Below are 14,490 nucleotides of genomic sequence, written 5' to 3' on the forward strand. Positions count from 1 at the left end.
ATATTGTCACCAGTCTTCTTCTAATCCTCACTGGAAATTTTCACACATTTTTTGAAAATTGTTTGAATGAGAATATACTATGCTTCCTAACATTCGTATTTTACATCCTTCTCTAATCTATTAAGAATGTTATAACAATGTTATCACAATGAAGTGGCAACTTTTGGCTTTTAGACTGTACCTAAGATCAGCAAGTCATAAAAAAAAAACCACAGTGCTATTCCAACGTGACATCAGAAACTAATAAAATAAATGAAAAATCATGATGACATAACATGGAGTTCATAAAGCAATGGAGAATTAGCCAATGCAGTTTTTAAAAGTGTAAAAAACTGCCCTCATATACCTACTTACAGGAAGAACATCTAAAGCAAATTAAAACTTCTCTTCCAGGGACATGAACCAGCTCAGAATCAGCTGAAGAAATTAAAATATGAGCACAAACTATCCAAGGCCTGTGACTCCTCAGGTACCTCATGTCAGGAGATCAAACTGTCAAGTAAGGGCACATGTCAGCTCACAAAGGAATGCGTTAGTTCCCTCCCCAGGTCAACGCAATGACTACACAAGTCTTGACTGTTAATTTCCTTTGGCTCTGCCACATGTTTGGTTACATGCTTTCAAATCCTGAAGAAAGGCTCACTATCAGATGCATCTTTTTACATCACACTGTGTGAAGTTAAAGGAGTGGCAGAAACGTGCACAAACCTGCAATCAGTCCACGTTTAGAAAACCTTCTGTGGGTTCAAGCATTTAACACAGACCTGGTTTTGTCTAATTTCTTCACTAACTTAATAAGAAAAAAAAAAAAGCAGATTGCCTGAAAATTCTAAAGCGCTGGTGGAAACCTTCCAGGCTTTGTCCAGCAGAGACACTTTCACCATCAAAAGTGCAGGTAAAGGATAACAGAATATTACAGTGGAATCAGTTTGTGACGGTTTGTGCTTTAAGAACACAGTGCCTGACAGCGTGGAGCACATCATAGATGCCCAATAAATATTTGTAGGTTTATTAAAAGTAATAACACGGTTTCTGAAGAACCAACCTCCATTTTGCAAAAAAGGCAAAACTATATAAATTTCTTATACCTGACTGGATGGAGCAATGTGGAGCAATGAATGAGAGAATCGAAAAATTAAATACGAACTCTAATTTGATGGGAGAGAGGAAAATTACTAAGAATTTTGCAAAAGAAAAATAAACATTGCCACAGTAGCATTAGCACTTAACAGTGCGTCAAAGATGTAACATTTCCACCGCAATATGAACTGGTTCCTAAACTTTTTAGGTACCAGAGTGTAATCACTCAAACAGGAAATGAACTCTATTCCACTTTGGGAAAGGTATGGTCATAGTTTTATCTGAAAATTATTAATGTACTTCTGGGAGACGGCCCTCTTATTCAGCATGCCTCAAAGTAATGCGGCATAAATATCAGGGGACCTCATTATATAACTTCAATACGGCATTGTCATGTGCAAGTGTATTCTCCCACCTCTGCGGTAGTTGCTTTCTAATATTTTAGGTTTTTTTTTTTAGAGTCGTGACACCCCTGGGATGACAAAGATGAGAGTGTGGAAGATCACAAAACTTACACAAAAAGGGAAGCTCTTCTATATTATATGAAAACCCCTTATAAAAGGCAGTTCATTGACCAAAAAATGCTTTATACATTTCAGATTTTCCCCATCTCTCAACAGTGATGGTTTCCAAAGAAAAGACTCAGTAGTGAAGGCCACACACTTTTTTTGCATTAATTTGATACGTTGAAAATCAGAACCTTTAAAGCATCTTGTAAATGGGAGAAATGGAACTGGACCTGGGTTTGGGCGGGGTGGGACGGGAGCGATCACAATGAATATGTGACTTAGCTGTTGACGCAGACAGCAAGGGAGTTGGTAGAAAATGTTACAGCAGACCTGACCACTGTACAGAGGGTCTATCAAGAACACAGTACAGGTATCAAAAAAGTCCCCAAACAAAACTAAAAAACAAACCGCAACTTTGCCAACTTGTAAACAAGGAAAAGCATTTCACAGATTCAAAGTTCAAGGGAAGTAAACGTCTTTAAATTATTTTTGTCAGTTCAACCCTGATTTAAAAGTATGGCTAGCAAAAATAAGGAAGCCGCAGCCATTGGCATCCTGAGCAAGAAGCTGTCTTCTGAGAAGCAGCACTTCCGAGCCTTTCTCTTCTCAAGATGCCACGTGAGGAGGAGACGTTCTCTCTTGAATTCCATCTCACTTTTCTCCTTTCCACACATCTGGAATATTCAGCAATTGCTTTGTGTTCTGGTGTTTACAGTCCTGGCTGCTATAGATTTAGACGTGGGGAGACGGGAGGGGGGAAGGCAAATTCTCGGAGGATGCTACGGGCCACTTCGACATTATTCTGGGCTATCTCTAAGGCTCTCTTCACTTCTTCAAAGGCATAACCCTCTCCCATGAGTTTTGCAATTTTTGCATCGACATTTTCCAATGCTGCCTCAGGCCCGTGGGGTTTTCTGTGGTGAATTTCTGGTGCAGTCCTGCGGGGTCGTGGTTTAGGAGGCCTGGCTGGTGCTTGTGAACCATCTGCATAGATTTTTAAAGAGAGATATCATTTAAATAATGAGATAAAATAAAGACATTATACATTAGTATGAGCTCATTATTTTATATGAAAACAGTTTTTCATTGTTTCTACGAAAACCATTTTCCATTTTTCTATACTACGGTTGGATAGGTTATATTGTCCCCATTTTGAACGTCAAGAAAACTAAGGTAGGGTGTGTTGGAAATTTAACTGAGAAATTAACACAAATTTTTTCCCAATTTTACATACTGTTCTTTAAACCGTATGAAATAAAAGATACAGAAGGAAAAAACAAAAATAACTGAAAAAGAAAAGCTTTCACTTTGGCAATACAGTTCACCCTTCTCTACTATGGAGGAGGCATTTTCTTGGGAAGTTTCTACGAGAGGAAACTGTTACAAGCTCGTGGATACTCCTGGCAGAACATCCCCACCAGGTCCTACACCCCACCCATGTCAGAGCAAAACTTCTGAGAAATATGCTTTGTAGCATATTTTTCAAGTTAATAATGCTGTAAAGTGATACCTTGCTGATGCTAGGGGGGAAATAATGAAATAGTAGATGCTTTGAGTCTGCTATTAGTCAATAGGTTGGACAGAAGTAAACTCAGTGCTTTGCTGAAATACTTTATCCAGATTCCAATGTAGAACGCTTAGCCTGAGAAAAAGCAAAGCCAGCAGAAACATTAGTGGAGAACTCGGTTCCAGATCAGTCCCTTGATAATAGTTTCTCAAAGTTAAACCAAATGACATTGGTATCCATGAATGGAAAGTAATCTTATTAGGAGAAAAGAAAGTTAGTTAATAGACCACCATCCCATACAGATCACCAGGACATGGGCTAGTAACTTGAGGTGGCACTTTTATCATGGATTTCCATTTATCTGTATCTGGTACTTAATATCAAAACCCTAGATCTTTAAAAAAGGTTAAACGTTGTCAAATTTATTCCATGAAACATTTATGGGTTTAAGATAAAGTAGACACCAACATTTATTTAATGTTTTTCTTCTTAGACGACTGACAGGTGCCAAATTCAAGGACACAAATAAATGAAGAAGTGAGGCTAGAACCCTCTTGACTCCTGTCCTCACCCTGTCCCTCTTGGTCTCTGCTCCCTTGCCAACTTACCTGATGGCCTATGGAAATATTATAAGCTGATACTTTCAATAATAATCAAATGTAAATCATAAAGAATTATCTGATACATTATTTCATATCTTTCTCATAAGTATGATATTTTTCTCTGAGAGGGTAACTTGTAAAAAAAAATATCATCCTGTTTGCAATTCTAGCAATGTCAATATAACATACACAGAACAAAAGCCTCCAGGATGAAAATATTTAGTTCTACACAAAATTGGATGATAGTCTTATTTTTAATTGTTCCTTTCTTACAGAATGATATCTAGTTTGAAAAAAATATTATAGCTGTAGATAAAGCTTACTCTGGTCATACGTAAGAACACAGTTTCTGGTTCTTGCTAAAGTCTATACTGTTTTGTATATCTGTAACTAAATATCTCAAATTATTATGGTCTAGTAAATTGCATTTCTTACTGTTTTGCGGTTTCATTTATTTTTCTATTAAGTATTTCCATTATGCCATGCAGAGAAGGACAATAAATTATGCTTTGCTTGTAATTACTTCCAAAAACTATTAGAGATTCTAGCAAGCTTTCCTTTAATCAGTTACCACAGAATTTATACATTGAAATATTGTCTGTTCTGACTTACTTTTAGGTGAGAAAAGTATCTAGAATTAAACACAAGTTTAAATTCCTTGTATTCTACTGGTAATTTTCGAAGAATTTTTCTAATATTGTTATTTTGTTTCTGTCTAAATACTGAGAAGGGCACATGAATATCAAGCATCTCTGAAAAGTACAGCTATGAATACTACTAAACTGGGAAAGATGCTATGGCAGCGAGAGACCCATCTAATGGTATAATTGGAAATTAAGTCTTAAGATTTAGAACTTCTAGATGTAATAAACATGTGTCTTTGATCTTGGGTAGATGGCACGTATCACCAGGAAAACCCCCCAAGAAATCTATCCACTCTGTGAGGCTGCTATAATTAATACTGGCCAAATGCAATGGAATTTGCAGATGATAAATTTTATTTGAGAAAGCTATTCTTTTCTTGAAAAAAAATAAGTACTAGACATAATTCAGGAAGGCTAAGTTAGGTTAAACGAAATGTTAGGGAAAACACACACATACACACAAAATGATTAAATCAAAACTATCTAGCTAGAGGAGTGAAGGTATCTCTGATCTGTTTGAAATACCAACTAGAGGAAATGATTCAAACCATCTCTGGAAGGAATCACAATAGATTTTGAAGATATTTTCAGTAAAAAAAGAAAGAACTTTGAAGCAAAGATTAATTTTTCCAAAAGATAGATTTTTTTTCCTTTTAAATACAAAACTCATATATCCCAACTCATTTAATCCTAGTCCTCATTGCCCTAACTCAAAATCTGTTTCCCCAAAACAGTGCTGTGACATCTCTTTGGAATCTTACAAATGCCCAGAGTTGAACTGTATCATGTATTAGAGCCCACAGATGGAAGTAACATGAAGCTTTGTTGCAACTTTTTGCCACCTGTTATATACATTTCTATTTATTGCTGAATATTTATTCAATTTGGAATGTTTTAATTTTTTGTTTGTTTTAATTGGATAGTGTAGCTCTGCATCAGGTAACCGACAGCTACAAGTTTTCAAGATGAGGATGTCAGTGAGGAGCACCGAGGTTGGTTAGATGCATCTCAGTTTGGCCACTAAGATTTTGAGTGACTTTGAGGTAAGCAGTTTACTTTCATAATTCTCACTCTCCAAATCTACTTTTGTGTCTCCATTTTTAGAGGCATTACTTATCCCTTCTCAGTCAGGTAGTATGGAATTAATTAATTTAATGCTCGGTATGTGTGCTGAGGAGAACTTTAAAAAGAAAGGACAATGAATTCACATCTGTAATGATAACCACTATACTACAATGCTATAGAACAGCAGTTACTATAAATTAATAGGAATTCAAATGTGGAAGAGGACAAAAACCTGGAATTTGTAGTGAGTGCCTAGTTCTATATGAAACTTTTAAGCAAGATATTAATAAGAAAGATCTGTTACAACCTGAACTAATAGTAAAAGCCATTAAAAAAAAAAAAAGGCAATTTTCATGCCAGTCATTACAGCAAAGCACTTAAAGCCAATCCCTCTTTCTAGACAACTCTTCTTAAAACTCATGGACAGCCTTCACTGTCTCTACTTCTTTCTCACAATGTCTAAAAGAGGAGATACCAGGTCCTTATTCACTTTGGAATGTGTAGATGATGCAAAGGAGCAATGAAACAGCAGATGACCCTCTCTCAGAGTTCTCCCAAAGCTGCTATGTTGTAGTTTTGGAGTACACTGGAATGACTATGAATTTTACCAACGCTATGGGGATTTCTGTACCTGAATACATGTCATCCTTAGAAATGTGATTGGAAGGACATGTTTTATTCTGGTGCTGCTGTCTGTGCTCATGGTATTTTTGAACTCCTATGAGCAAGGGCAACAACATCCAAATAAGTGCAAGAAGGTGTGGAGCCATAGGCTATAAAGAGTACATCTTCCTGGAGCAATAATTTTACTCAAGGATATGAGAGAGTTAATGTTTTTAAATATGAAAATAAATGCAGATGTACCAAGTAAAATGCAAAATTTCTATAAATTGTTGAAATAACACAGACTTTGAAGCAATTTCCTGCATGTGATTGTCCACTTTTAGTTAAATCCCTAGTCCCCATGTCATTTGGAGTTAGCTCTTTGGTGGGGAGAAAGATTTGAGAAGCAATAGTTTGACAGCATATAAAAATGGACTATCATACAATAATTTAAAGTGATGTTAAAAAAAAATTTAATGATGTGGTAAGAAACTTATACTATGTTGTACTGTGGAGTATGATCCCCACTGTGTGAACATGTGCATGGACAAATCATTAGAAAGAAGGGCTCCAAACTGGCAATAATGTTCCTTACTGATGACAGGGTTCTAGGTGACTTTTCTTGTTGTTGTTTTTTTTAAATTCTACTTTATTCTCTAATGTGCATGTACCACTTTCATAATTTTAAAAAAGCCTCAGATCCCATCTGTTGGTTTTACAGGTCTGAGCTGCTCAAGAATCTAAGACAGAGATTGATTTTGCTGGTATAAAAAGTACAGAAAGTACATAGTGAGTGGCTTCCTAAAGTCATGTGAAAAATGATCACAATCCAGGTTTTGAAATCTCTACTACAATTTTAGAATTCTTAGTACCCTCTTCTATCAATCACTACTATTCCTTTGCTACTGTCTTGCTTTTATGATTGGCTATCTCCAAACTCAGCTTAGCAATCATTGTTATATGAATGTGTGAGTTAAGTTTTTAAACCTAATTTTTGGCCTGACTACTGGTGGGATAACAACAACATAAATGGGTGCACAGCTTACTGATTCAAATCCTATCAATCAATCATTTACTAGTTGTGAGACCTTGGGTAAATTACTAAACTTTGTTGTGTCTCACTTACTTCTATAAATTGACATTAATAATACCTATTTCAGAGGGGTTGTGGGAGATAAAATTATGACTAGATCTGTATTGTACAGTAAATTTACATTTATTTATATTTTATATATAACATATTACATTGTATTATATAAACTACTCAGTGTTAATATACAATATATAAACTATTATATAAAATGTTTTATATGTGCAACAACTATAAATATAATATGTTAGGTATTACATGAGCTCTGTTATCTATATTTAAAACTGTATGTAATATTTTTTAAAATCTGAGACATAATCTCAAATTATTTAGTAATTCAAAATGATGATACTTGGGATGGACATCAAGACTCTTAGATAGACTACAGATATTTTCAAGTATAACAATATCTGAGAATTAAAAGAAAAAAATATTGGAAGAATCAATATTGTCAAAATGACCATACTACCCAAGGCAATCTACAGATTCAGTGCAATCCCTATCAAATTACCAATGGCATTTTTCACACAACTAGAACAAAAAATCTTAAAATTTGTATGGAGACACAAAAGACCCCGAAAAGCCAAAGCAATCTTGGGCAAGAAGAACAGAGCTGGAGGAATCAGGCTCCCTGACTTCAGACTATACTACAAAGCTACAGTAATCAAGACAGCATGGTACTGGCACAAAAACAAATTAGATCAATGGAACAGGATAGAAAGCCCAGAGATTAAACCCACACACATATGGTCACCTTATTTTTGATAAAGGAGGCAAGAATATACAATGGAGAAAAGACAGCCTCTTCAGTAAGTGGTGCTGGGAAAACTGGACAGCTACATGTAAGAGAATGAAATTAGAACACTCCCTAACACCATACACAAAAATAAACTCAAAATGGATTAAAGACCTAAATGTAAGGCTAGACAGTATAAAACTCTTAGAGTGTTCTGCCTATGTTTTCCTCTATGACATAAATCACAGCAAGATCCTTTTTGACCCACCTCCTAGAGAAATGGAAATAAAAACAGAAATAAACAAATGGGCCCTAATGAAACTTAAAAGCTTTTGCACAGCAAAGGAAAACACAAACTAAATGAAAAGACAGCTCACAGAATGGGAGAAAAATACTTGCAAACAATGTGACTGACAAGGGATTAATCTCCAAAATTTACAAAGAGCTCATGCAGCTCAATATCCAAAAAACAACCCAATCCAAAAATGGGCAGAAGACCTAAATAGACATTTCTCCAAAGAAAACATACAGATGCCCAGAGGCACATGAAAAGCTGCTCAACATCACTAATTATTAGAGAAATGCAAATCAGAACTACAATGGGATATCACCTCACACCAGTCAGAATGGCCATCATGAAAAAGTCTACAAACAATAAATGCTGGAGAGAGTGTGGAGAAAAGGGAACCCTCCTACACTGTTGGTGGGAACGTGAATGGTTACAGCCACTATGGAGAACAGTATGGAGGTTCCTTAAAAATAGAGCTACCATATGACCCTGCAATCCCACTCCTGGGCATATATCCAGAGAAGAAGAACATGATCTGAAACAATATATGCACCCCAGTGTTCCTTGCAGCACTGTTAACAATAGCCAGACATGGAAGCAACCTACATGTCCATCGACAGAATAATGGATAAATAAGATGTGGTACATATATACAATGGAATATTACTCAGTCATAGAAAAAGAATGAAATAATGCCATTTGCAGCAACATGGATGGACCTGGAGATTATCATACTAACTGAAGTAAGAGAGAAAGACAAATATCATATGATATCACTTATATGTGGAATCTAAAAAAAATGATACAAATGAACTTATTTACAAAACAGACTCAGAGAGAAAAAAACTTATGGTTATCAGAGGGGAAGGGTTGGGGGAGAGGGATAGATTGGGAGTTTGGAATTGACATGTACACTCTGCTATATTTAAAATAGATAATCAACAAGGACCTACTGTATAGCACAGGGAACTCTGCTCAATACTCTGTAATAACCTAAATGGGAAAACAATTTGAAAAAGAATAGATACATGTATATGTATAACTGAATAACTTTGCTGTACACCTGAAACTAACACAACATTGTTAATCAACTATACTCCAATATATAATAAAAAGTAAAAAAAATTTTTTACTAGACTTGTATCTTATAGTAAATTTACATTTAAACTACTCAAAACATTAAAATACAATATAGAAACTATTATATAAAATATATTTTACATGTGCAACTATAAATATATGTTAAGTATTAAATTATCTCTGTTATCTGTATTTAAAATACTTAGCATAACATTTGTCCTGTACTAAGTGCTTAACAAATTTTAAAAATGATTACTACATACAATCTGAGACATAATCTCTAAAATTATTTAGTAATTCATTGACGATACTTGGGATGGACATCAAGACTCTTAGACTACAGATTTTTTCAGTGTAACAATATTTGAGAATTAAAAGAAAAAATATAAATTAACTTATCAAGGCATAAAAGAAATCTCAAACACATCATCATTATGACTTTGTTACTCTCCTGTAAGTTGGAGCAATTATTTCTGGAACTCATTTATGTAAACTTGAATTGCTTCCACTACAGATATACTATTTAATTTTAGAAAGACATGTTTTTATACTATTGAATTTTAGAAGGACATGTTTTAATACACAGTTTTCACTAAATTACAAATAAAGTATCTCCATATACACTAAGGTAGGTAATTATGATTGTTAGGGCCAAGGTTATAACATAACTTTTTTAATACATCCAGAAAATGGTTATAAAAGAACTACATTAGTATTAGATTTGTAAGAAAAATGACCCCATGTTCAGTGGTTTTAAAACTGAAGCTGTATGTAAGGAAAAACATTTTAGGTAGTTGAACTATGGTAAAACTCTGTAACGCTGCAATTTCCTTCGTTGAAACACAAAACAAAATCTTAAAAACACAGTTTATCTTAAAACATCACTCATAACAATACACAGTTCCAACTCTTATGTGAAATGAAGCCGTGATTTCCAGTTGAGGTCTTAATATAAAATTCATTCAACATCTGGTCACTTTTCCTTTAAGCTAGTAAAGGAAAAGTAGTATTGGAATTAATTCCTTTTATGAGACCTCCTTTATTTTGTAGGTATACTTGGCAATAATATCTGTTACCAGTTACAAACACATTTAATACAAGTCATATTCTGAAATTCTAGTGTTATTTTTAAGTATTACCTTGAACGTCCTTTTAAATACTAAGAACGTTTAAAAAAAAAAAAAAAAAATCTCAAGAGCTCAGCTGCACTTCATCAGCATGAGTACAACATCATCATTACGACTTTGTATTCTAATATAAGTTGGATTCCCCGGGTTTTTAAAGAAAGAATGGTATTCAAACTGTAGTGCATTATATCTTACCACAAGAGAAAAGCAAACTTAAGAATGTCTAAAAACTCATGCATAGCTAGTACAGACACGAACCCTATGTGAAGGAATAAGCAGACTGTTAGCAAAAGCATTTGGCCCATATAAGGTAATATGCAAGTTTAACACAAGCCGGTAAAATCCACTTATTCTGATTATCATTATGACATATTCATATCATTAAATATTGTTACATCTACAAACTTCAGAAAATTATAAACTTTTATGGGGGGAGAAATAAAACATTTGGAAGGCTCTTTGTATATGTAGACATACATTTACATGCACACATCCTCTTTAGAAAAAGGAAAATATTTTCAAATCAATTAAAATTTTTGAGTTAGAAATATTCTTTTCATAGAAAGCTTATATACATAAGTAAGTCACCATCAATTATTTACATCACCATAAATATAGGAGAAATGGAATTTATAAGATGCGGCAATTATACCAGAATCCTCAACGATCGTCTTAAAAAGGCCTTGATATCAATAAAAACGCTACTGCAAAATAAGCACTATTAGTATCCCAAAGGCACACTGCATAGTCTTAAGTCTCTGATGGAAAGATTTAATCCAGAAGGCAAGCTGAGTCCCTCTCCTGGTGTGAAATAAACTAGTGGACAGCTTGGTAACCCTGTGAAGCAGCATGTGAGCAAATATCTTGTTGGAAAAAAGTATCTTATTTTCTGTGGTTTGACTGTGTTTGTAAAGAGAGTTCAGGGAGTAGGCTGAAATAGTTGATGTTACAGCTAGCTGAGGCCCTCAGAGTAATAATCAGGACTATTTTATCACTCAGGTAAAGCCAGTTCAGGCTTCTGGTAAATGCCTATTTGGGGATGTTTCAACAGGGTTTGTGACTTAAAGTTCTTCCTTGAAATTTCTAGTGTAATGCTAACTGGAATTCCTACCAGTTGAAATCATATATGTGAATGATGTTCCTCTGGGCTCAACAATACCTGCATGTTATGGTGCAAACTGTAAAGAAGCTGTGAAAATAGAGCATTTAGGCCACAACTCTTCTCATAACTTGAGTATATGTTTCTGTTAATCCAGAGCTGGTGGTACTGAATATGTTATTTTAAATCAGTCATGGCACTCTTCTCAAAGTTGTATTATAACATTATTTCCTTAAGGGATTTGCTTCCTTCTCCTATATATATTGTCAGATACTGTCTCTCCTTCTTCTTGACTTTCACATTTTTTCATCATTCTGGAAATCTACCCTTTCAAATGGAAATACAGTGTTACAATGGGTACCCATGGATATATCTGAAATATTGGAATGACTAGAAGTAAATTGGTAAAAACAGCACAGACCAAAATTTGAAATGGTTAATAAAATTTTCTGTTTTTCTGAGTTATATTCAAGTGTAAAAACTTAAAAAACTACAGAGGGATTTTTGCATCTCCCATGCATGTCATCAAGTACAGAACTACTGTGTTGATAATTCTCAAAGCAGCTAAATAATTATCTTGATTCGGAAGTTACAGAATGGACAGCTCTCACTATTAACAAATCTGTGAACTGAGGTTTGAGCTTAAAAGCAAACCAAATCCAGCAGTACATAAAAAGGATCATACACCATGATCAAGTGGGATTTATCCCAGGGTTGCAAGGATTTTTCAATATCCATAAATCAATCAATGTGATACACCATATTAAATTGAAGACTAAAAACCATATGATCATCTTAATAGATGCAAAAAAGCTTTTGATAAAATTCAACATCATTTATGATAAAAACTGTCCAGAAAGTGGGCATATAGGGAACATAACCTAAACACAGTGAAGACCATATAGGGCAAACCCACAACTAACATCATACTCAATGATGAAAAGTTGAAAGCATTCTCTCTAAGATCAGGAACAAGACAAGGATGCCACTCTCGCCACTTTTATTCAACATAGTTTTGGAAGTCCTAGCCAGGGCAATCAGAGAAGAAAAAAATAAAAAGAATCCAGATTGGAAAGGAAGAAGTAAAACTGTCACTGTTTGCAGATGACTTGATACTATACACAGAAAATCCTAAAGATGCCACCAGAAAACTACTAGAGCTCATCAATGAATTCTGTAAAGTTGCAGGATACAAAATTAATATACAGAAATCTGTCCCATTTCTATACATTAACAATGAAATATCAGAGAAATTAAGGAAACAATCCCATTTACCATCGCATCAAAAAGAATACAATACCTAGGAATAAACCTGCCTAAGGAGGCAAAAGACCTGTACTCTGAAAATTATAAGACACTGATGAAGGAAACTGAAGATGACACTAACAAATGGAAACCGTGTTCTTGACTGGAAGAATCAATATTGTTAAAATGACCATACTACCCAAGGCAATCTACAGATTCAATGCAATCCCTATCAAATTACCAATGGCATTTTTCACAGAACAAATAATTTTAAAATTTGTACTGAAACACAAAAAACCTTGAAAAGTCAAAACAGAGAAAGAAGAATGGAGCTGGAGGAATCATGCTCCCTGACTTCAGACTGTACTACAAAGCTACAGTAATCAAAACAGTATGGTACTGGCACAAAAATAGACACATACATCAATGAACAGGATAGAAAGCCCAGAAATAAACCCACACACTTATGGTCAATTAATATATTGGGTTGGCCAAAAAGTTCGTTCAGATTTTTCTGTAAGATGTTATGGAAAAACCTGAACAAACTTCTTGGCCAACCCAATATAACAAAGGAGGCAAGAATATACGATGGAGAAAAGACAATCTCTTCAATAAGTGGTGCTGGGAAAACTGGACAGCTATATGTAAAAGAATGAAATTAGAACATTCTCTAACACCATATACAAAAATAAACTCAAAATGGAAGATCAGATACTATAAAACTGCTAGAGGAAAACCTAGGCAGAACACTCTTTGACATAAACCACAGCAATATTTTTTGGATCCATCTCCTTAGAGTAATGGATATAAGAGCAAAAAACCAAATGGGACCTAATTCCTGTGTGTTTTTTTTTTTTTTTTTTGGCTGCACCACATGGCATGTGGAACTTCCCCAACCAGGGATCGAACCATGCCTCCTGCAGTGTCTTAATCACTGGACCACCAGGGAAGTCCAAGTGGGACCTAATTAAACTTAAAAGATTCTGCACAGCACAGGAAATTATAAACAAAACAAAAAGACAACCTACGGAAGGGGAGAAAATCTTTGCAAATGATGTGACCAAAAAGGGATTAAATTCCAAAATATACAAACAACTCATACAGCTCAATATCAAAAAAAAAAAAAAACCCAATCAAAAAATGGGCAGAAGACCTAAATAGACATTTCTCCAAAGATGATATACAGATGGCCAAGAGGCACATGGAAAGATGCTCAACACTGCTAATTATTAGAGAAATGCAAATGAAAACTACAATGTGGTATCACCTCACACCAGTCAGAATGGCCATCACCAAAATGTCTACAAATAATAAATGCTGGAGAGAGTGTGGAGAAAAGGGGACCCTCCTACACTGTTGGTGGGAATGTAAGTTGGTGCAGTCATTATGGAGAACAGTATGGAGGTTCCTTAAAAAACTAAAAATTGAGTTACCATATGATCCAGCAATCCCATTCCTGGGCATATAGCTGGAAAAGACAAACTAATTCGAAAAGACAGGTGCACCCCAGTGTTCATAGCAGCACTGTTTACAACAGCCAAGACGTGGAAGCAACCTAGGTGTTCATCGACAGAAGAATGGATAAAGAAGATGTGATATATATACACAACGGAATATTACTCAGCCATAAAAACAAATGAAATAATGCCATTTGCAGCAACATGGATGGACCTAGAGATTATCATACTAAGTGAAGTAAATCAAAGACAAGTATCACATGCTATCACTTATATGTGGAATCTAAAAAAATGATACAAAGTTATTTACAAAACAGAAACAGATTCACAGACATAGAAAACAAACTTATAGTTACC

General features: G+C 34.8%; 1 protein-coding gene across 1 annotated transcript in view; it reads right to left on the reverse strand.

The window, feature by feature from the left end:
• Positions 1–272: 272 nt before the first annotated feature.
• The window catches only part of CBLB (Cbl proto-oncogene B), a 208,409-nt gene continuing 194,191 nt past the window's right edge, over positions 273–14,490 (reverse strand). The window contains exon 19 of the mRNA XM_061194148.1: positions 273–2,573. Within this exon, the coding sequence (XP_061050131.1) occupies positions 2,314–2,573 (260 nt within the window). The 3' untranslated portion in view covers positions 273–2,313. The remainder of the gene's footprint in view (positions 2,574–14,490) is intronic.

This window comes from Eubalaena glacialis, chromosome 6 (genome assembly GCF_028564815.1).
Source record: "Eubalaena glacialis isolate mEubGla1 chromosome 6, mEubGla1.1.hap2.+ XY, whole genome shotgun sequence".
NCBI classification, from domain to species: domain Eukaryota; kingdom Metazoa; phylum Chordata; class Mammalia; order Artiodactyla; family Balaenidae; genus Eubalaena; species Eubalaena glacialis.